Below are 22,520 nucleotides of genomic sequence, written 5' to 3' on the forward strand. Positions count from 1 at the left end.
ACTTGCAAAGGCCCAAGGTGAGTGCTTGTGTTGGGGTAGGTGGTGGTCCGCTGGCCTTTGGACACCAGCCATCATAGAAGATGGAACCTGGCCCTCAGAGGGATGTCCCGAGGGACTGCCTGCCTTAAGCAGCTGACGTGAGAAAGGCCCCCAGCCCCAAAATCACGTGTTGGTCAGGGGTAAGGAGGGGTACCACTGCACCCCCAGCCTGATGCAGACACACAACACCTTACAAAAGGGAAGGGATGTTTCTGTATTATAAAGTTCTCTCCGTAGGCACCACTCCTCACGTACTCAAAGTTGGAGAACCTTTTAGCTGCAGTTTGATTCTTTCCACTGCCCCCCAACTTCCACAAAACCCCTGCCCTCGAAGAAGGTAAGCAAAATACTGTAGCAGTGCAGAAGCTGGGGAAGCCAGGGAGAGTACCCCAACTTTTAAAGTGCCTAGCCCCCACATCTGAACCCCTTGATGCCTAGTGAGGTGGCATCAATGAAGGAGACCTCTTGAGGGTGCTGGGGGCAGCACAGGGCTGAAGAAAGGCAGAAGAGGAAGGTGCCCTATCCCTCCTCTACTTACCAGGATAGCTTGAATCCTTTCATTAGTACAGTCACGATAATCCACTGACCGTGTCCTTAGCATCCCCGTTACAGCTCCGGAGGTCCCAGGACATATTGGAAAAGATGACGAAGTCCCAAAAGAACAGAATCCCATGTAATGTGACTTGAACACAGAAAGAGAAAGAGAGAAAGAGCCAGAAGAACCGCTGCCACTGCCCCTACTTCCCCGTCTCCCAACTGAAAGCTGGGCTTGGAGGCGAAGGACAGATTCTGCAAATCCAGCCTGGGGCTGGAGCCGCCTGCCTGAGCTGTGGCTGCCGCTGCCAGTTTCTGATGAGGATGGGTAATGCTGGCAAGGCTGCGAGAAACAAGCCCTGGAGTTGCCGTCAACAGCCAGGCTGGCCGGCTGCCCCCCACCCTCACCTCATACCAGCTCAGAACCGCCTTGGGGAAGGAAGCCAAGGAGAGCCTGGGAGGAGAGCACAAACCTAGCAGAACCTGCACCTCTCTTCCCCCAGGCAGCAGCTCCCGCAGCTCCATATAATCTCCTAATCAATGCAGTACCCAAGCAAAGCACTGCCAGCCACTTCCGCCCATTTAAAGACACAGCACATGTTTAGTCCCAGGATGGGACAGAATATCAGGGAGACGGTGCGTAAGGAATTGGTACCAGGAAGGAAGAGGAGGAGGCAGAAATATCTGAAGGTGAGCACTTCCATCAGCATCCACCCAGGTGTTAAAACGGCGCACCCCTGTGGGGGAGGGGAGCTGGACCCCAGGTCCTCCGCACACCTCCGGAATCCTAAAGTTAGCAGACCTCAGACGCCCATGGTGAGTGCCTGGCACATCTAGGCACACAAGACCACCTTAAATAGAATCCTCACCCTCTCCCCAGCGAGGCGGGGCGAGCAGGGCTGCGTGCTCCCAGGCAGTGTGCTGCACACGGAATGCATATTTCTCTCCGCCTGCTGGGGAAATTGCCGTGACTTCTGGGGCGCACGGTGAGGCAGCAACTTCTGGTGGCAGGGCAGCACATGGTCACTGGGGTCCAGGGATCTTTTTAAGGTGATTACAAAGGCCTGGTTTAGGATTTAAGCAACATGATCACCAATCCTGGGTCCAAGAAGATGCAAAGCAGCCACAGCACCCAGTGAAGCAGGACCGGCATTTTCAACTTTAGCTGGAACATAACAATTCACTGAGAAGGGGGAAGCGGCTCCTCCTAAATCAGATCCTCCAGGCTGGCATCTGGGAGTTCCAGCACCAACAACTTCCCTGGCTGTATGATTCCTTTCTGTCTTTCCCTAAATTACCATCTGGGTCAGTAATGCGGATGGGTGACAACGAACAAAGAGATTAATTATGAAATAGCAACCTTCAACTGAACCATGATAATAAGGCTTTACCCAGAAACTTGCCCCAAAGCAATTGAACCATAATAAGCCTTCACCCTGAAATTTGTCCCTAAAACAATCTGCAGACATCCTCCTGTTGTATGGACATCATCTCTACTTGACCCTCGAAAGTGAGAAAAACTGATCATTTCTGTTTTGACCAGGCATGATGGCGGATCACTTGAGGTCGGGAGTTCGAGAGCAGCCTGGCCAACATGGTGAAACCCCATCTTTACTAAAAGTACAAAATTTAGCCGGGTATGGTGGCATGTGCCTGTAATCCCAGTTACTTGGGAGGCTGAGGCAGGAAACTTGCTTGAACCCAAGAGACAGAGGTTGCAGTGAGCCCAGATCCCACCACTGTAATCCAGCCTGGGTGACAGAGCGAGACTCTGTCTCAAACAAAAAATAAAATAAAATAAAATAAAGAAAAAGAAAAACTGGAATGCAGACCCTGGTTGGTAACAGTTGCCATACTTGTAATGACTTATTATCTGCTAAGCACATGAAGACAAGGACTGTGTGTCATTCAGCTAGCTCTATATCCCCACTGGCGAGGAGAGCTTGTGTATTGTAGGGGTACTATATGCAAGTGTTTAAGTGACCTTACTCAAACCAAATGAAAACACCACGGTATCTTCCCAGTGTCCACATGGTCCAGAAGAAATACTCTTTAAGGTATAATAAGCTTTTGTGACCTGATTCCAGTAGTAAAAAATGAAAGAAAGAAAAGAATAAGGTATACTGAGCTTTCAGAGAGGTGTTCTCGAAGCAGCCCTTTGCTGTGGAATTTATCTGTCCATAGCTCCATGCCAGACAACCCTCAAATGCTGCCAGGACTTCTGAACACATCCAAAATTATGTTTTTAAAGCTCCTGGAGGCTGTACCCAGGCCATACTTTCCGCACAGATAGTGAAGGGATCAACAGATTCCAGAAGTACAAAGAGTTGTCCTTTATGACCTAGATAATTCATTCAATGGAAATACCAGGTCATGTGATCCAGCCCCGAGGCAAATGTCACTGAGAGTACTCCAGGTACACATGAGTACTGCATTCTTATCCTGGTCCATCAACTGCTCTGATCACAAATCCCACATAAAACCTGGATCAAAGATTTCCAAGTATTATATTAAAAACACATTACTGTAACTAAAAATTTTTGGCTTTTGCTCTAGCTGGTTTTCTTCTTAACTCCACAAACAAAAATCCAAAAAGTCAACTCCTTCTCAACTATTAATAAGAGTATATTGAGGGCTAGTTATGTCAGGCATCAAGCTAAGCATTTTGCATGTATTACCTTACTTAATCCTTACATCCAATTTATAAGGCAGCGCCTCATGATTTTTCGGATAATGCCACTGAAGAGTAATTGTAGTGTCTTTTTTATTTATTTATTTATTTTGAGACGGAGTCTCACTCTGTCTCCCAGGCTGGAGTACAGTGGTACTATCTCAGCTCACTGCAACCTCCACCGCCCAGGTTCAAGCAATTCTCCTGCCTCAGTCTCCCAAGTAGCTGGGATTCCAAGCGTGCACCACAATGCCCAGCTATTTTTTGTATTTTTGTATACAGGCGGGGTTTCTCCACGTTGGCCAGGCTGGTCTGGAACTCCTGACCTCAGGAAATCCATCCACCTCAACCTCCCAAAGTACTGGGACTACAGGTGTGAGCCACTGCGCCCAGCATAACTCTAGTGTCTTGATTTGCCTAATGTCAAACAGCTAGCAAACTGCAAGTCTGGGATTTGAATGCCTTAATGCCCAGCTCAAAAACCTATTCTCTTAATCGCTATGTATGTTTATAAAAAATCTCCTTCTCTATCAGACAAGCTGGTTTATGAAAGCTTACATGCTCCCAGGAGAAAAAGAATCCAGGCAACAAGCAAAAAAGAGACTAAATCAAGACTAAATCTCTTCTATTACTGATGAGTTGGCTGGCTTGAGTGTCTGTGTGTGTTGTGAGGAGCCCTAAAGGGAAGGATGAACAGGAGAGCCCAGTGGGTTGAGTGATCATCATCTGCCTTGAATTCCCCTTGGCTTGCTCTTGGTTCTGAAACAGAGCTTTTCACAGGGACCTGGAGACAGGTTTCATTTTTTATGGTCTATAAAGGAAATCTTGGCCAGGAATGGTGGGTCACACCTGTAATTCTAGCACTTTGGGAGGCTGAGATGGGCGGATCACCTGAGGTTAGGAGTTTGAGACCAGCCTGGCCAACATGGTAAAATCCCATCTCTACTAAAAATGCAGAATTAGCTGGGCGTGGTGGCGCATACTTGTAATCCCAGAGACTTGAGAGGCTGAGGCAGGAGAATTGCTGGAACCCGGGAAGCAGAGGTTACAGTAAACCCAGATCCCACCACTGCAATCCAGCCTGGGCGACAAAGCGAGACTCTGTCTCAAACAAACAAAGAAGAAGAAAATCTCAAAAGGTGATCCAAACATAACTTTGAAGAGACATGAAAGTGCTTTCTGAGGTAAAGACTAAGACCAAGTGAGATGGAAGCTCATCTAACGTTCCTCTTTATCTTCTCAGAGACAGCAGTCTCCACGGTTTGAAAAGTTCATGGCCAGCCAATCGTGAGCACTGACACAACCGCTAGGAATGAATACACAGATTCTCCTGCTTCTGCCTGACTCCTTGCAATCTGGTTGCTCCCTGATATTTGCATTTCAGGAAGGATAAGAATTGTTTAGAGGAAACTAGATTGCAAAGACTTCCATGTCTGGCAATATGGCATATTCACAGATAAAGCAGAAAACAAAAGTATTTTAAAGTGCATGATGAGCTATCAAAAAAGTAAGAAATATTTAAAGGTCAAAAATTTAGTGATAGCTGAAAATAGTGAAACCGGGCTTCAGTTTTCATGGCCTCCCAGAGCACACTAGAGATAATTCCCAAAGCCCACTAATGGTGAGAGAATTAAGAGGAGACTGCCTCCTAAAGTGGGTCCCAGTGGACTACAGTCTTACTGTAAGGATAAACTTGAAAGAAATTCACAAATGCTGCCCAGGAACTAAAAGGAACACTGCCTGTCCTAAACCTTGATGTTGAACAAAGGAAGAAGAACAATCTCTCCTGATAAATCATAATCACAAACTGACTCTTCCACTGACTGTGTGCCTTGAGAGTTTCCTAAACAATTGACCTGAAAACAATGCCCACAAAAGAAAAAACTGATAGATTCAGCCACAGTGAAGTTAAAAACTTCTGATTATCCAAGGAGATCATAGAGAGAAAAGACAAGACTTTTCTGAGAGAAAATATTTGCAACATATATTGATTGAGGAAGGAGTTGGACACAGAATTAATTAAAAATTCCTGCAAACCAGTGAGAAAAAGAAAGGTAATTCAAAAAATAGACACATGATTTGAGTAAGCATTTTCAAAAGAGAAAGCAATAAACATATAAAAAGGAGCTCAATTCATTAGTACTCAGGAAAATATAAACTGGAACTCTGGTGAGATGCCATCACATACTCATCCCACTGACAAAAATTAAAAAGTCAAATAATACCAAGTGTTGGAAAGGAGCTAGTGGGTGTATCCTGGTTCAGCTCCCTAAGAAAATTATGTGTTATTATGTAATAAATTTGGATGATTGCATCCTCTAACACCTAACAGTTCTACTTCAATAATGGAAGCAACTGACATTCAGAGGGATGCACATGAAACTTTAAATGGCATTCCATGTAATAGCAAAAAACCAAAATAAAAACCCCCGAGACAAACATCTATCAACAGAAAGAATAAATGCCTTGTGTTATTAAGTTGGAGCAATACACAGCACTGAAAATGTATAATCAGTTACATGCAGTGGAGCAGAACGGGTGAGAGGTGCTCCTGCAACTGTCATTTCTTCTTTATACACATATTTTATAATTTGATAAATATTATTTGGGTTCTTTTTCTTTTCCTTCCTTCCTTCCTTCCTTCCTTCCCTCCCTCCCTCCTTCTCTCTCTTTCTTTCTTTCTTCTCTCTCTCTCTCTTCTTTCTTTCTTTTTTTTTTGAGGCAAGGTCTTACTCTGTTGCCCAGGCTGGAGTACAGTGGCTTGATGACCTCCTGGGCTCCAGTGGCCCTCCCACCTCAGCTTCCTGAGTAGCTGGGATTGCAGACATGCACCACCATGCCCAAAGAATTTATTTTTATTTTTTGGAGAGACAAGGTTTCACTGTGTTGCCCAGGCTGTTCTCGAACACCTAGGCTCAAACAATCTGCCCGCTTTGGTCTCCCAAAGTGCTGGGTTTACAGCGTGAGCCATCATGCTCCGCCTACATATTATTTTGTATCAGCTAATTATTCAATGCAAACAATTTAAAAATAAACAGAGTAATTAAAAAACAACTGTACACCAATCCCTTTTGGGTTTTCATAAGCATGCTTGATTAAAAAAAAAAAAAAAAGGGCAGGGCACAGGCGTCTAGACAATGTTTTGTGTTATCTGCATTTTCACAATATACATTCACAAAAATTGGCCTTTGGAAGTTCACTAATTTAATGAACATGAAGTTGGTTTGATTTGTATTACTCCAAGCCTCTTGTTACCACGATTTCTTCCGAACGTTACCATGTTTAGAATGGAGGCTGGAAACAGTTCAACTTTTTCCTTTTGATTTCAGCTGCTTTGACTTTCTCTTGGTCTCCTATGAGTCTTAAAATCTCCTCACCTACTCTGGTACTGTTCCTTTTCTAATCCAACAAAAACCTGATTGGTGTTTCTTGTCTCATCCATAGATGGGGACTAGAATGGGAACAGGCCACCACAGCATGCTGCTGTTGACCTTGCCTGCAGACCCAGGGCCACCTGGCCAAGGGAAACCTGGAATCTGTGAACTCAAATGCCGTGATCTTAGGTCCTATCTCTGCCAATGAATGGCAGAAGTCAAGGGAGAATTCAGCCCTCCTGCCTCCCACCTCCTCATCTGGAGCTCTTTCCCCCACCAGAATTCCATGCTTCCTCATGACCTTGGCTAAGTCACTCCAAGCCTCTGGAGCGGAAAATAAATGACAGGATCCCTGAGGCTATCCTTCTAGCTCAAGTTCTTGGATCCTGTGCTGCTCTCCCTCGACCCCCCACCCCCCAACTTTGCTCCAGGAACAGGAGCAGAGCAGCGCTGCAGTACCGAGGCATAGCTGCATGCCTCTAGTTGATGGGAAATCTGGGGCAGAGCAGTGCTGCAGTCACACGTTGGGGAATCAAACCTCCAAGCTCAGGCAGGGGAGTCATCAGGCGTTGAGAGTGTTATATTTAAGGAGCATTTTGGAGGTCAGGAAGCAAGTGAGAGAGGAGCAGCGGGGGCGGAGCAGCCTCCGAAACACTCCATTTCCACAACGAGCCTCGTTCTAGTCCTTTGGCCAAAATCCGCTTCCAAACTGCACTCAATAGAGAGCTTTCGTGAGCTGACCAGCAGATGGCCAGGGCTGCACCCCGATCAGGTGCTCCCTACCACTTCCCTGTCCTCTCCCTCTCCTCTCTCCACCCTCTGCCACTATTAGTCACTGGCTCTGGGGTGATAGTGTGGGCTGCAGGCATTGGCCTCACCTTCTAGTATGTTCATCTGTGTCAGTCCCAGCTTGGAACCTCCAAAGCCAGCCCCTCCCTTCCCATCCGTGGTACCCTTATGCATACCTCTGCCCTCCAGGCCCACTGTCTGGGTGAAACAGTGCTGTACAGAGCAGGCACCCAGCCAGAGGGCTGGCAAAGGGTGGCAGGCTTGTGGGCACAGCAAAACAGGGCTGTTTGCTTGAAGAATGCTTCCTTCTGCCTCTATGACCTCGACCTCCTGGATTTACTAAAGACAATGGAATTTAAAAATAAAATGAACAGAATCACCTCCCCTCAGGCTTCTTTGCCCCTCCTTCACAATCTGCTAATCTAGAATATTCCTTCAGTCAATAAACAGGAGGAGCAATATCAAAGCCAAAACTACACTCAGTTTTGTCCTGCCCCTAGGAAAGGGAGGAAGCAAGACTAAGCAGACAGGGCTTCTGTGGATGGCTGTGATCCTTGGATCACTCTAGAATCTAGAGTGCTTGCACAGACCTCATGCCCGGCGACTCTCACAGCAGCCCAGCGAGATGCTAAACCACATTTCACACAAGACACGCAGGCTCAGCCAAGTCTAGTTCTCTTCCTACAAGTACTGCCACTGCTAACCGCTCTGTAAGGTGGTAATTGGTTAAAAGAGGAAAATGTACAAGGTAAAACACCATGACTGAGAATCACGAGCCCCCTCATGCAGCTCTCGGTAAGGAAACACTTTAGCCCGCCCATACCTTGGGATCACCTGCCTCACTCAACTCAGTACAACACCCATCTAAGCTCTCTCTCTTCCCCCTGTTTAAGCAGCCATTGATAACCCTTCTTCAAGGAGAGTTTGTCTTGAGGAGGAGACAAGAGCTCTTTCTGGCAATGGAAATCCCTAGAGGACTCCCCGCACTATCCCACTTTCCCCTTCACCTCCAAAATCATCCTCCCGCTTCCTGAATGCTTGACTGCCTGACTAGTGTTGGTTTCTCTGCATGCTTACTCATCCCTGAGTCCTGGATCATGAGATCCCTTCTGCTGATGCTCAGAAGGGTGGCCTCAAGGAGATAACAGCCCTGCTGTCAGAAAGATGCACACACCTCAGAGAAACCTCACAACCAGGAGAGGGGCTGCTGCCTGAAGTCACTCATCATCCTAATTACACGCATAACAAAAGAAAACTTCTCTCTTGCCAGATGGAAGAAAGGAGGCAGATTTCTAATTACACCCGTGGCTCCTCCTGGTTTATCCCCAGGAGAAATTCAGGGTGACTGATGGTGTTAGGGACCCAGAAGGGTGCTTATAAATTCAGGTTCTCCTTGGGAGGGGGCACCCATACACCTAAGCCAGCTGCTTCCGGTTCTCCTCCCACCAAATGGAGATTTCTCCTTCTTCCACTAAATTATATATCAGCCTTACCATTTTTTAAAATACGGATGAATTAAGCATTAACTCATTTTAAAAGTGAAAGTCGCCTGGTCAAGGACACCATAAGAATCTATTTATTGTTGGCAGAGAAATTGCTCGATGATAGGACAAATGCAGAAAAACCGCATTCTTCACTGAGCTGGGACGGACACCCCCAGTGGTGTGTTTTGTGGTTTGGCATCATGATTCTAGAATTAGCCTTGAGTTCAAATCTGTACTTAACAGCTATGTGACCTTGAGCAACTTATTTCATTTCTCTACGCCTCAGCTCCTTCATCCATTAGAAAGGTGAGGATGACAACCACCCATCAGGTTGCTATGAGGAGCGGATGACACTAAGAGCAAGTGAGTGCTTAGTACATTTTCACCACTGCTATGATTATTCCCAACGTATGTGCACAGAACCACCACTATACTACAGGAACCACAGGCTCTACGTCCTGCTCCTAATCTACTTTTTCTCCTTTATGTCAGCAAACTTTCTAATTTTTCCTATTTTGTCGGGAATATTTTTGCATTGTTTTATGCTCTTTCTGTTGGATCAATCAGCTGTTTATTATTTCAACAAGAACTGTACTTATGGCTGGGCCCAGTGGCTCATGCCTGTAATCCCAGTACTTTGGGAGGCTGAGATGGCTGGATCATCTGAGTTCAGGAGTTTGAAACCAGCCTGGCCAACATGGTGAAACCCCGTCTCTACTAAAAATACAAAAATTAGTCGGGCGTGGTGGTGGGCTTCTGTAATCCCAGCTATTCAGGAGGCTATTACAGGAGAATTGCTTGAGCCCGGAAGGTGGAGGTTGCAGTGAGCCAGGATGGCGCCATGGCTCTCCAGCCTGGGCGACAGAGCTAGACTATCTCAAAAAAAGAACTATACTTATGGAGCGTCTAATATGTTCATGACCCAAGCAAATCATGATGATATTTCAGAGTTAGATTCTGAGTTCTCCTTGATCTCTACAAGTTAATAATCCAACAAGGAAGATGAAAGACGGGCATTAAGCTATATTAAATAATACTAACTTAAAATATAAGGCAATAAATCTCTAAGAGAGGCATATCTAATCAGAAGGACATATTATCTCTGTTTTCCAAAACGAATATAGGTTTGTAATCATTATACCATTTTTTTAAATCAACAGACAAGTAATGGTGAATAGTCTCAACTGATTTACATTAAGTCTGTCCGTGATATTTCTTGATTAGTCTCGTCTTAACACAAAAGAGCCAGAAAAAGGATCCGATATTTGTCATCATCCTTTATGGAGACAAGAGCTTCCTATTGGCATGACAGGTGTCCAGAAATAGTGCCTTTGGAACATATTGCTACTATCACTGCCAATAAATACAGGTTTACTTGGATGGAGCAGACTACATCTAATGAGTTTGATTTTAAAGAGTTTCGTTTCCAGTCATCAGGACATTTTTTCAACAGTGCCCTAAGATTGGGGCGGGGGAAGCTTTAAGTTGTTTCAGGAACAGATATCCACTACCTTCTCCCACCAGCACAACAGACGTGAGACTGACATATCATGAGGAAATCAAGGAGTTCAGCTTCCATCCATCTTGTGACCAGCACTATTCAGCAAATGCTCTTCCATGCACTAAGCCACTAGCTAGCTTTGATAATCCAGGAGCATTTGTGTGCTGGCATGTACCATGATAGGGTTTTTACATGGACTGGTAATGAATTGAGAAAAATCAGGACAATGCGGTAAACATTGAAAGGTTAAATATATCGGCGGGGCACAGGGGCTCACACCTGTAATCCTGGCACTCTGGAAGGCCAAGGTGGGCAGATCGCTTGAGCTCAAGAGTTTGATACTAGCCTGGGCAACATGGTGAAACCCCCTTCTCTACTAAAAATACAAAAATTGGCTGGGTGTGGTGGTGCACACCTGTGGTCCCAGCTACACAGGAGGCTGAGGCAGGAGGACTGCTGGAGCCCAGGAGGTGGAGGTTGCAGTGAACCAAGATCACGCCACTGCACTCCAGCTTGGGAGACAGAGTAAGACTCTTGTCTCCAAAAAAAAAAAAGTTTGAATATATTCACAGCAGGACCTTTTAATTTTGTGTTTAAATATTCTTTAAATATACACAGTGGTGAGTAATTCTATATTTTTTAGTTGCTAGCTTTCATAGGTAAAATAAATAACTGGTAATTCTGTGCTGGTCTGTCCATTTTTTTCAGTTTCTTCACAAAATCCAGAAGTCCAGGCTCCCCCATGAAAAAGGCTCTCAGTTTTAAGACCCTATAAGGAGAGCCTCTGCCTCTCAACTGCTGTGATGGGGCATCTGATTTGTTTGGATTTTGGAATATTTGCAGAATACATAGTCAAACCTGAAGTCTGAAATGCTCTGATGACCGTTTCCTTTGAGCGGCATGTTGGCACTCAGTAAGTTTCAGGCTTGGAAGCATTTCTATTTCAGATTTTCAGATCTGGGATGCTCAACCAGGACCACTCCCTAACCTCAGACACAAATTTCCCATTGTTCCTGAACAGCTTCACCTAGATGACTCACAGGCAATTCAGAGCCAGGACGAATACATGAAACTCACTGTCCCACTGTCCCACTGTCCCACTGTCCCACCGTCCCACCGTCTCCTCCCAACTCTGATCTGCATCTATCTCAATAAATAACACCACTAGCTACCAAGTCACCCAGTCAGAAACCAACGATTCGCCCTAGCCTCCTCTCTTCCATCTCCCATTTAATTAGGAACTATGTCATGTGCATTCTAGCACCTGAAATATGACTAGAGTGTGCTTCTTCCTCTCAGTGTTCACCTGCCTTTCAATTGCTACCTTTAAGGGTGCAGCTGCAGTTACCCTCTCCTATTTGTTCATTAACCAAATATTTATTGAGCATCTATCATCTGCCAAGCAAAATGCTGAGTGCTAGGTTTTCTGTGAATTAAGAAACAAAACACACAATCCCTGTCCTCAAGGAGCTCAAGTCTAGTGGGGAGAGACAGACATAAAAAAATTAAGTTATCGGCAAGGCACGGTGGCTCACACCTGTAATTCTAGCACTTTGGGAGGCCGAGGCAGGTGGTTCACGAGGTCAGGAGATCAAGACCATCCTGGCCAACATGGTGAAACTCCGTCTCTAATAAAAATACAAAAATTAGCCAGGTGTTTGGCATGTGCCTGTAATCCCAGCTACTTGGGAGCTGAGGCGGAAGAATTGCTTGAACCCAGGAGGCAGAGGTTGCAGTGAGCTGAGACTGTGCCACTGTGCTCCAGCCGGACAACAGAGCAAGACTCTGTCTAAAAAAAAAAAAAAAAAAAAAGCAAAAAAAAAACTAAAAAAAAAAAATCAGAGATGGAGCAAAATGAGGCAATTATCTTAGTCTACCTTGGAGCCAGAGTACTTTCTCAAAAGCAAAGCTGATGGTACCTTGAAGTCCTTCAACTGTTTCCAGCGTCTATGCAATCTCAGCACTGCACAGGCTTTCACAGGCTCCCTGCTTCTGTTTCTGGTTTTGACATCTGCTTCTTGTGTTCCACAGGTATCCTAACCGCCAGTCCTGCCAAACTACTTGTAGCGCCCTGAACCCTGCCATGTCCATCCTGGGCCCACTATTCTCTAACAGATTTCTGCACCCACAGCCACCATTCCGTGATATCTGCAGTGTGCCAGGCATTAATCCTAAGACACTGCATTTCATCCTCATGACAATCCTGGAGTATCAATGGTAACTTCATGTACAAATGAGGAAACTGAGACCAGGAAAGGCCAAGATAACTCACTCAAGTTCACAGAGCCAGAAAGCAGCAGGGTCAGCATTTGAACACAGATGTGTCCGACTCCAAATCACAGCTACATCATCTCTCCTCTCTTGTCTACCTGATAAATTCCCATCTACGCTTCAGGTCTCAGATCAAATGTAACTTTCTTTACAAAGCCCTTCATGAACTGCCCAGTCAAGTAATTCTTCTTGCTTCCCTGATCTTGAACCTTGTTACCTGTGCTGCCATAATCTGTTTACTTGTCTGTCTCCCCTGAGGACCCATGAACATCTCTTCGGTGACTGTGAGCTACCCATCCCTAAAATCTCCACACTGAACTCTCCCCACTGGCATGTAGTCAGCATTTAATAAACACCTGGGGAATGAATGGGTTAATAAATGCTTCCCAACCTCTCTTTTCAAAGTTAAGATAGAAACTCTTGCCAAGCACGGTGGCCCAGGCCTGTAATCCCAGCACTTTGGGAGACCGAGGTGGGAGGATTGCTTGAGCCCCGGAGTTCAAGACCAGCCTGGGCAACACAGTGACTCCATTTCTACAAAAAATAAAAAATTAGCCAGGTGTGGTGGTATGCACCTGTAGTCCCAGCTACTGAGGAGGCTGAGGAAAGAGGATCACTTGAGCCCAGGAAGTTGAGGCTGCAGCAAGCTGTGATGGCACCACTGCATTCCAGCCTGAGCAACAGAGACTCTGTGAAAGAAAGAAAGAAAGAAAGAAAGAAAGAAGAAAGAAAGAAAGAAAGAGAAAGAAAGAAAGAAAGAAAGAAAGAAAGAAAGAAAGAAAGAAAGAAAGAAAGAAAGAAGGAAGGAAGGAAGGAAGGAAGGAAGGAAGGAAGGAAGGAAGGAAGGAAGGGAGGAAAGAAAGAAAGAAAGAAGGAAAGAAAGGAGGGAAGGAGGGAAGGCAGGAAGAAAGGAGAAAGAAGAAAGGAAGGAAGGAAGGAAGGGAGGGAGGGAAGAGAAAAAGAGAGAGAGGGACGGAGAGAGAGGGAGGGAGGAAGGGAGGGAGGGAGGCAGGAGAAAAAGAAAGCAAGAAAGCAAGCAAGCAAGAAAGAGATGGAGGGAGGGAGGAGAAAAGAAAAAGAAAGAAAAGAAAGAAAGAAAGAAAAGAAAGAAAAAGAAAAGGAGAGGGAGGGAGGAGGGAGCAAAGGAAGGAAGGAGGGAGAGAGGGAGGGAGGGAGGGAGGAAGGAAGGAAAGAGAAAGAAAGAAAAGGAGAGGGAAGGAGGGAAGAGTGAGGGAAGGAAAGAAGGAAGGGAGGAGGGAGGGAGGAAGAAAGGAAGAAAAGAGAAAAAGAAAGAAAGAGAGAGGAAGAAAGAAAGAGAGAGAAAGAAAGAAAGAAAAACTCTCAGGACACAATTCATCATCTACATATCTTAACACAGTAAGGTCAGGCTATCAGATGGCCCTAGTCTGAAGTGCAACCTGAAAAAAAAAAAAAAAAAAAGAGTAGGACTGTGACGATGCAGTAAAGTAACAGAACCTCAAAATCCAGACTCCGGAGAGTGAAGTCACCCCTCTAAAATCTCTACTACAGGAACTGAACAGTCTAACAGGGAATGTCGTCATCAAGACTGACCACATCTCCACCAAAAGCCATTTCATTCCAGGGTAATTTCACTCAGTACATTGCGGCTAGGGGAAATTCTAGGAATCATATATCAGAAATAAAAGGGGAAAGGCTGACATAAGAGGCTGCATTTTCATGTGTTTAGACATTAAAACAGTGATAGTCAAATTGTATGTAAATTACTTACAAGCTGCTTTTATGCATTATCAGAGATTCCAGGACATTGGCCTAATATGTAACTTCCTTTTGTACCTGGGCTTTGTACCTAGGCTATGCAAATAGGCTCTTTATGGGAGCATCTTGATCAGTTAAAAGTTCTTAAACTCTTGAGTAATAAGCTTTCTGGGGAGCTGATGGAAGCCACGGATACTCTCCCCGGAAGAATGTACAGAGAGAGAAAATTCTGCCTACCAATGAAGGGAGCTCCTGTTAGCCATCAGAGTCTCTCTTGGTCAAGGTCCTGAAAGTAAGTGCTAAGTTCAGGAATGATCCATCTCTAACATCTGATTCTATACCTGCTTAGATCATGTGCAATCTGGACTAAGTAAAATTAGGCTGTTTCTGCCTCTACATGCAAAAACAAACTAAACAGACCTTTCCAAACTAACCACAGACTAAATCCCCAATATCCCCAGACCACACCTTTTCCAGAGCACTTGCCGTCACCATCCCCTGAGAGCCAGCCAGGTGATAAACCACCTACAACTTCAAGAGCTAGTTCACTAGAGGATTTGCAAGACCCTGGTGAAGACAGGCGGCAGCATTCCCACCAGATAGCAAACTGCTTGCAGCAAACTGTTTTGGATCCAGACCCAGTTGCAGATGCCTGCTTTCATGACTGCCACTGCACACTGCCAAGGGAGTACAAGCACCTTGCACCACCCCATGTTCAAAGGGGCTCTTCGGATGGTTGTGGAAGAAAGGAAAAGAGAGAGGAAGGGGAGACAAAGGAGGGAATGGGTCCAGGGAGACCTGTTCTCATTTAGTTTGCTCTCTCTGGCCCCTTCTAAGAAAACTGAATATTTGGAGTATTTGACAGATCTAAACTGATTAAAACAACAGATGTGTGTAATTTTCACCTTTGTGCAGACCAGGAGATGAAAGTCCAGAGAAGTTAAGTGACTTGGATCTGATCACACAGCCTGTAGGGCTAGGAGGAGCAGAAAACCAGGTTCTATGATTCCCAGAGACGTGCCCTAACCACTGTAACACATTCCTGACGGTTCATGCTGGCAGCAAACTTGCCGCTTGGGCCTCCTCTCTCATTCTCTCTTCCACACACAACACGGGGTACCCAACCTGCTCCAGAAGTCTGAGCCTTGTCCAGTCTTCCATCTCTGAGAGAAAGGAGACCCTGCCATCTGGCCAAAAAGCAAGGCTCCCAAATGAAGGGCTGAGATATTCTGGAAGGACTACATATCTCTCCCTGCACACTGGAGCTGGGGTTGGGGCTGCACAGACTCAGCCTCCTTAGATGCCCCCATCCACTCCCAATGGCTCTAACTCCTTGTTTGGAAAAACAGACAGAAAAGCAAATTTCAAATGGCAAGCAGGAGCCAGGAGAGATCAGAAAGCTATCTCAGGAACGCCCTCTAGCGTATCCACAGGGTTCGAGCGGCGCAGTACCCAGGCCCCCATTCCCCGGAGGTGCCCGGGCCCGCACTGCCATTGGGGCATCCGGCGAGCAGTGGGCGGGGACAGCAGCAGCATCTGCCACTCACATACAAACTCCTCTCCAATCCCAAGGCCAACGTCTGCTGCAGGATGAGAGGCAGTCTCTGCTTTTAAGATTGTCCAGCCCGCACCAACCCCACCCATTCCTTATACAACAGGGAGAAGGAAAAGAGAAGCAAACAGAAGGTAAAAATAAAAAAAAGTGTGGAGATTGCACAAATGGATCGAAGGGCAGAGAAGAAGCAGAGGAAGAAGATGGAGAGGGAGAGTAAAAGAGGCGTAACTGAAAAAGAGACAGGATAAAGAGAAACGAAAAACAGGGCAAGGCTAAAAAAAAAGACGGACATATAAGTGAGTGCAGATGAAAGCTACAGATACCTCCACCCCCCACCCTGCACCCCTCATCCACCCACTCCGACTTCCAAGCACACCAAGGTGGGGCGTGTGCTTTGTAGGACCTGGCACCTCCTCGCCTCTCCTGAGGTCTTGGTGCTCACAACATTTCCCTCCACTCTGACACAGCCCCTGGATGCTCAGGAGTGGCGGGCTGAGGGAGAGGAGGAGAGAGAAAAGTGAACCAAAGGCAGAACTCGCCAAGCGAAGCCACTTACGCACAGTGCGGCCGGCAGCATTTCCATCCTACCTTTGCTGTCGCCATGTCAGCCGGCTCCATGATCTCTGCTTGGCCTAAGGAGCAGCGGCACCATCCAGAGAGAAAAGGCAGAGTCACAAACGTCCACCCAGGGAGAACAAACCACCCCTCTGGAAGGCTGGGGAAAATAAGACACCTATTTCTACACTCTGGCCCCCCGGGACTTCCTCAGTTTCCGGGTAAGAGTCAGAGTCTGGAGGTCCCCAGCAAGTAGGGGGGCCCTGTCTCCTGTCTCCACAGACGCCCAGGAGGCTGAGTCAGGGGCATCTCCCCTGGCCTGGTACTTCTTCCCAGGAGCAAAGTGTAGGTCTCCCCAGGCTCCCCCTGTGAGAGGGAGAGGGCACAAGATGGAGGCCTGCCCTCCCATCACCCCGCCAACTGGTACCCACAGGTCAGGATGAGGAGGGCATGTGGGAAGAGGCCAGCTGGCAGGTAATGAGCAAGAGCTGAGGGGAGCAGGAAGGAAGAAGGTCAGCGGTTGGTGGGGAACAGGCAGGTGTGAGAACCTCAAGAAGGTGCAGGCACTCGGCTGGAAGCAGAAAGGTGCTGTGCAAGGAAGCGCCGGAGCCACAAAGCCGGAGCCTGGCACAGCAAGGTGGAGAATGCAAAAGGAGAGAAATTCGCCCGGTGAAGCCACTCACCTTGCAATAACATTCAGACTGACTGAGGCCTACACAGGAGCCAGGAGCGGGCGGTTCACACACCCCCACTCCACTCCCAGAGACTCAGAGCCTCTGTCTAAAGGTACATGAGAGCAGCCGGCAGCCTGGCTGGATCTGCAGAGGCCCCTGGCTCTCTCCGAGCAGCCTGATTGGAGGAGCAGGATGACTTCATCCAGCCCCATTCATCACTCTAGGTTTCCTGCCCAACAGGGACAGGCCGCTCATTTGCAGTGACTACAGCTTCCTTCCTCTCTGGCCCACTTTACTCAGGCAACCTGGGATAAGCTGAGTCCATCAGGGGCTCAGGGGAAGGGGGTCAGAGTACCCCAGCCCTATAGGGAAGATGATAACAGGCTGCTCACACTGCCAAGACAGTGCAAGGATTCTACTTAAAACACAGTACGTATATTCACTGTGTGTGTTTGCAGTGCCAGAGCTGGCATCCATACAACAGAGCAAGGCTCCTAGAAACTGGCAAGGAAACAAGGTGTACGCTCTGGGGAACCATGATCTTCTTGACAAAACAGGAAAATAAGCCCATCCAAATCTTTAAAGATATTTCTCCCAATCAGAAAGAATACTCCATGGAAAAACACCCATGTCCTGAGGCATCTCCAGGTACCTCCCTCCTATCATTTTCCCCCATCAGCTCCCCCATAGCAGCCCCTGAAACATGCTAATCTCTCTTCTGTTAAGGACATGGGTTCTTTCATGCTTGTGATCTCACATCTACAAAAGGCTACAATTGGGCCAGGTACAGGGGCTAATGCCTGTAATCTGCCCGCCTTGGCACTTTGGGAGGCTAAGGCTAAGGATCACCAGGTCAGGAGTTGGAGACCTGCCTGACCAACATGGTGAAACCCCATCTCTACTAAAAATACAAAAATTAGCTGGGTGTAGTGGCTGATGCCTGTAATCCTCCCAGCTATTCAGGAGGCTAAGGCAGAAGAATTGCTTGAACCCAAGAGGTGGAGGTTGCAGTGAGCCAAGATGGTGCCACTACACTCCAGCCTGGGCCACAGAGCAAGACCTCGACTCAAAAAAAAAAAAAAAAAAAAAAAAAAAAAGGCTACAAGTGAATGGGACCTTACAGTTTCAGCTCCCATTTTACAGATGAGAAAACTAAGGCCCAGATAAAAGGCCAAAGGGTTAAAACAAGAACATCAGTCTCCCAATGCTCATTTCCATGAAAACTTTACCCTCAGAAATGGTGAGATCCTGAGATAAAAATGACCCCTCCTTATTTCCTCTTTCCTTTCCTTCCCCACACCTACTCCCAATCCAGCCCCCAGACCACAGGAAAAAACCAACAAAGCAAGTGTTAGATAGAGTAAAACAAAATAAAAAAGAAAGCATGGCCAGGCACGGTGCCTTACACTGCCTTACACCTGTAATCCCAGCACTTTGGGAGGCCAAAGTAGGTGGATCACTTGAGGTCAGGAGTTCAAGACCAGCCGGGCCAACACGGTGAAACTCCGTCTCTACTAAAAATACAAAATTAGCCAGGCTTGGTGACGCGAGTATGTAGTCCTAGTTACTTGCGAGGCTGAGGCAAGAGAATGGCTTGAACCCGGGAAGCAGAGGTTGCAGTGAGCCAAGACCATGCCATTGCACTCCATCCTGGGCAACAAGAGCAAAACTCTGTCTAAAATAAATAAATAAATAATAGAAATACAAATAAATAAATAAATAAAATACGGCAATGATTTTGCGATCATTTATTACCTTGCTTCTATTCAAGCCTGACTTTATAACCAAACAACTCAATCAGGTAGATCAATACAGACTAGAAAAGTTTTCCAAAAAATTGGTGACACTGACAACACAGTACTCACAGATCTGGCTTAACTACAGGAACAATAATTGTGACAACTCTCATTTGTACAACGCTCCATAATTTACAATGCATTTCTGTTATAGTTTGAATGTCTCTTCCAAAAATCATGTTGAAATTTAATGGCCATTGTGACAGTATAGTATTAAGAGTTGGAAATTTAACAGGTAATTAGGTCATGAGAGTCGCCCTCATGAATGGTTTGATGCAGTTATCCTGAGAGTAAGTTGGTTATCATAAGAGTGGGCTCCTTATAAAAGGATGAGATCAACAAATTTTCTTCATGTCTAAGCCACTCTTTTGCCCTTCTGCCACAAGGTAACTTCGCACAAGGCCTTCTCTAGATGCTGGGATTACACTTTTGGACTCCCCACCCTCCTGAACCATGAGCCAAATAAATTTCAGTTCTTTATCAATTACTCAGCGTGGGTGTTCTGTTATAGCAGCAGAAAACGGACTAAGATTATTTCCAAATTCGTTACCTCCTTGGATACTCAGAACCTTGTGAGGTCAAGACTGTTTCCCCCACTTTAAAGATAACTAAACTGAGATTCAGAGACTTTAAGCAACTTGTCCAAGGTCACACAGTCAGCAGAGCAGAACTGAGACTCAACCCCATATTTACTAAGTCCTTTCCTCTCCACTAAACATTGTAATAACAAATTTCCTAACTCTTAACTTTTTCCTCCTCAATCTGCACCCAAGTCTTTCTCCCTATCACTATAGTTTAGTAGAGAATATAAAACCTCAATTTGATACTTCCCTTTGAGGTCTTTTTTTAAATTGAAGATGGCAGGTTATAAAAAATGCATTGTTAAACATTAAGAAGCCAATCTTGGGACTATTCAGAGGTTGGTATATACATTTAAACAAATCTCCTGTGTACAGGGAAAATTGCTTTTAGATAAAAAGTATGTATCTAAATGAATTCACTTATATTCACCTTATTTTAATTCAACTACTCTGATTTAAATTGAGGTGAGAGGGAAGGATATATATCCTGACACAGGCATACATCCTGTTAGAGGCACATTTTTTTTTCTAGCCATCATAAACAGAATTCAACACTTCTCCCATTCCTGTTCCATCCTACTCTAATTAAAAAGGTTGAGGATGAGAGCAGTGGAATTTAGGCCAATAGATGGTTTTCTTTAACCTATTGCCTGGTTTCCATATGCCCTAGACTATGGTCTTGAATGCAATAAACCTGAAAAGCCATGAGGCTTTGCCAGCATTGCAGTAGAGGTAATCAATCAGACACCAACCAAAAACCAAAGGTGTGGGGGCCATGCCAATCTACATGTCATCTTTTCTGTAACGTTTCTTCTGGCTCTTGCCATGGTATGCCATCCGCTCTGTTCCTGGGCTAACAGTCAAATATACAAACACATGGAGAGCAGAAGGCTAGTATCCATGGAGAAGGATATTTCATCAAAATCACAAAGAAATCAGACCTATGTTAATGAGGGTCCACCCAGTCTCCCAAATAACCAAAAACATTTATCCATTCAGTTTTTAAAGAACTGTGACACAGCCCTGGATGGTGAACATGTGCGTCAGGCGTCAGAAGCACCGTATGCATATTACACAGCAATTCATATGTCTGAACTCAAAGCAGCAGGGAGAGCGCTGTTAACTGCAGAGTAGACAACCTAGACATGGAGGCCGGGCAGGAGGCAGGGGAGAACTAGGCTTTAATGAGAGTGGGGAGAAGGAATATGTCCCAGAGCAAAGAAAACACCAGGAAGAAAAGAGAAAGAAAAACAGGATGGGGAAGGCGGGGAGGGGTACTAACGCAGGCTGTCTAAATAAAACCAATTGAATCCCTGCCTCTGCTGCTACTAACCAGAAAGGACTTGATCTAAATAATTCTTCATAACATAAATAATTTCTCTATTCTATGTAGTTGCTTTTTGCTTTTTGAACTACAGACCAGAAGCTCCCACTTCTGCAACTTAGGCTCATTTCATTTTGCCTAATATTTAATAAAATACAGAAATAAATGCCTCTTTATATCATTCTCTCTCTAGGGCAATTATTTCTACTAATTACTTTACCTGGGTATTACTTTCTAACTCTTTAATCACTGTACTTACACACCAAGTTAAAAAGAGAGAGAGAGAGAGAAAAAAAAAGATGCTTTTGAAGAGAGGCTGGAGTGAGTTTTGACAGGGGTGTGGGTGAAGGGGCTGTGGGAAGCACAGTGCCATGTTCCCTGAGGACAGCTCCGAGGCTGGGCAGTGCACCTGCTTCTTTAGGAAGAGCCTCCATGGCAGCTGCCTCTTGGGAGGTGGGGCTGCAAGGAAATCAAGTGAGGCAAACTCTGGTCACATCAACCTCCCCCGCTGCACTCTGGGATATGTAGTTCTGAGTGACGGGCAGTGTTGCGGCCATGTTTGCATTGCTTATGGAGTGTGTGGCTTGATCTCTCTGTTTGTCCTAAGCCTACAAATATAAATCAGATGCTTTTGCAAAAGAGGTGAAATCCCTTCTCTCCAGAGTCTGGATGCTGACTGTAAACTGAAAACATGGTGATGAAACAGAAAGAGATTCAAAAAACTACAAGGGACTTGAAATAAGAAAGACCTTGAGAGGTCACTAGATGTAGATGCTATCAGTATATGAAGATGACAGGTTCCCTGAAGAAGGGAAAAGAGGGATAGAAAGAAAGAGGAAGGAAGAAAAAGAGAGAGTGAAAGAGAAAGAGGGCAGTGTGTCTGTGTTCCCATGAGGATGTGTATCTGCTTCAGTGCCTTTTTTTCTGCTTGTTAACCATCAACTTTTAGAGGCAGCTGAGCATGAGGAACAGTTTCTGCTTGGATTCTGACTCGACCACTCACCCACCATCTGTGAATCTTGAGCAAGTTACTTAGCCCTGTGTGCCCCCATTTCCTCATCTATAAGACACGGATAATAAAATTATTCAAGTTACAGGCTGTTACAAAGATTAACGAGATAACATATGTAAAGGGATTAGAATTGTGTCTGGAACATAGTAAATATTACCTAAGAGTGTTTGTTTTTCATTCAGTGGTTTGCCACCTGTTTTCCCCTAATCCATGTGACCTCTTACCCTAGAGCAGGAAATTTTATGTCCCCCACAGAATTGATGATGGTAGAGGTAGAGTGGACAGCAGTCAAACCCACCTGCTGTTTTAGGTGAACAAAGACATCAAAACAAGCTTGGCATGGTGGCTCATGTCTGTAATCCCAGCACTTGGGAAGGCTGAGGGGGAAGAATCATTTGAGCTCAGGAGTTCAGGACCAGCCTGGACAACACAGTGAGAGACTCTCATCTCTACCAAAAAAAAAATAAGTTTTTAAAATATTTTTTGGCCGGGCGTGGTAGCTCACGCATGTAATCCTAGCACTTTGGGAGGCCAAGGTGAGTGGATCACCTGAGGTTAGGAGTTCAAGATCAGCCGGGCCATCATGGTGAAAGCCCATCTTAAAAAAAAAAAAAAAAAAAAAA

General features: G+C 45.6%; 1 protein-coding gene and 1 long non-coding RNA gene across 17 annotated transcripts in view; both read right to left on the reverse strand.

Moving 5' to 3' along the window:
* The window catches only part of GRAMD1B (GRAM domain containing 1B), a 269,058-nt gene that overhangs the window by 97,437 nt on the left and 149,101 nt on the right, over window positions 1-22,520 (reverse strand). Inside the window, exon 1 of one of the 16 annotated variants that reach the window (XM_032285139.1) lies at window positions 578-2,169. The exons of 13 other annotated variants lie outside the window; for them this stretch is intronic. In XM_032285139.1, the coding sequence (XP_032141030.1) occupies window positions 578-600 (23 nt within the window). In that variant the 5' untranslated portion in view covers window positions 601-2,169. Of the gene's footprint in view, window positions 1-577; window positions 2,170-22,520 lie in introns of those variants that run through there. 2 more of the 16 variants (XM_032285141.1, XM_032285142.1) reach the window with 2 other exon arrangements.
* LOC116556119 overlaps window positions 14,328-22,520 on the reverse strand; it is a 15,845-nt gene continuing 7,652 nt past the window's right edge. The window contains exon 3 of the long non-coding RNA XR_004270829.1: window positions 14,328-14,338. This is a non-coding gene — a long non-coding RNA (uncharacterized LOC116556119). The remainder of the gene's footprint in view (window positions 14,339-22,520) is intronic.

The sequence above is a fragment of the Sapajus apella genome, unplaced genomic scaffold, assembly GCF_009761245.1.
Source record: "Sapajus apella isolate SASKATOON/1434 unplaced genomic scaffold, GSC_monkey_1.0 scaffold16, whole genome shotgun sequence".
Lineage (NCBI taxonomy): Eukaryota > Metazoa > Chordata > Mammalia > Primates > Cebidae > Sapajus > Sapajus apella.